At 42.9% G+C, this 1238-nt stretch overlaps 1 protein-coding gene across 1 annotated transcript; it reads left to right on the top strand.

Annotated features, from left to right (window-relative positions):
- Nucleotides 1-483: 483 nt before the first annotated feature.
- Nucleotides 484-699, top strand: LOC114903192 (phosphatidylinositol N-acetylglucosaminyltransferase subunit Y-like). The gene has a single exon (XM_029236023.1). It carries the CDS (start codon nucleotides 484-486, stop codon nucleotides 697-699), a length of 216 nt encoding a protein of 71 aa, XP_029091856.1.
- The last annotated feature ends 539 nt before the right edge of the window (nucleotides 700-1238 follow it).

Here is a 1238-nt window from a genome sequence, read left to right as displayed (position 1 = left end):
GCCCATTCTCCAAGAAGCCGCTCCGATATGAAGCATCGCCAAATGAATTAATTAACGAAGAGTTAGAAATAGCCTATCCAATTATTGATGGGATTCCTAATATCATACCACAGGCAGCTAGGATGACACATCAAAATAAGAAGCAAGAAGAAATGGAGCAGCATTAGGTCATACTTGAAAACGACAACACACACAACTAAATTTTCTAAATACCACCCACCTTTTAAAAAGTCAGAGTGGGGCTTCCCTGGTGGTGCAGTGGTTGAGAGTCCGCCTGCCGATGCAGGGGACACGGGTTCGTGCGTCGGTCCGGGAAGATCCCACGTGCCGCGGAGCGGCTGGGCCCGTGAGCCATGGCCGCTGAGCCTGCGCGTCCGGAGCCTGTGCTCCGCAACGGGAGAGGCCGCAGCGGTGAGAGGCCCGCGTACCGCAAAAAAAAAAAAAAAAAAAAAAAAAAGAGTGGCTTATAATAAGTGGAGAAGAATGTTTCTGTCTCTTCCTACGTTGACTGTCCTCATTCCATTGGTCTTGTTAGCAGGGCTGTTATACTTGGCCTCTGTGGAAGAAAACTTCCCACAGGGCTGCACTAGCACAGCCAGCCTGTGCTTTTACAGTTGGCTCTTGCCGATTACCATACCCGTTTATGTGTTCTTCCACCTTTGGACTTGGGTGGGTATTAAACTCTTCAGGCATAATTAATACAACCAGAGCCAAGATGGTATATCCTAATGATATACCTGAAAGCTGTCTGTCTCTGAAAGCTCAACTACATGGAAATACTGGACACCCACTTAATTTGCAAGAAAGGTGCTTTGCCTAGCTTCTGTCAGAGGTTTAGGACTATGGGAGGCTTAAGCTGCAGAGGCTTCTTTATTGAACTTTGGTTCTGCCCTTGTTTTTTGAAGGTTCTCATTTATACCTGGGGTATCAGGAGAAACATTTCAACAAAGTGTCTTGTTGGAAATTAATAGCCCCAGCCATCATCTGATGACTTTATTTCTTATCCCATTCATAATTAAAAGTTACTAATTTAAAATTTTATATGTTTATTTTACATTCAGAGTCTGGTGAAGTCACATGTTAAGGATGACTGAAATAATTCCAGAGGACCTCTGTTGGAGTAGTTGTAGAGAAATGCATTTGAACTAATGTGGTACAAAACTGTAATAAAATGGAAACTTCATGTATTTGCCAAAAAAAAAAAAAGACTATTACAAAAAATTTCTGTATACCGTTCA

This window comes from Monodon monoceros, unplaced genomic scaffold, assembly GCF_005190385.1.
Source record: "Monodon monoceros isolate NGI ecotype Baffin Bay Population unplaced genomic scaffold, NGI_Narwhal_1 Super_Scaffold_20, whole genome shotgun sequence".
In the NCBI taxonomy this organism is placed as follows: Eukaryota; Metazoa; Chordata; class Mammalia; order Artiodactyla; family Monodontidae; genus Monodon; species Monodon monoceros.
This window is presented reverse-complemented; position numbering and strand designations above follow the sequence as displayed.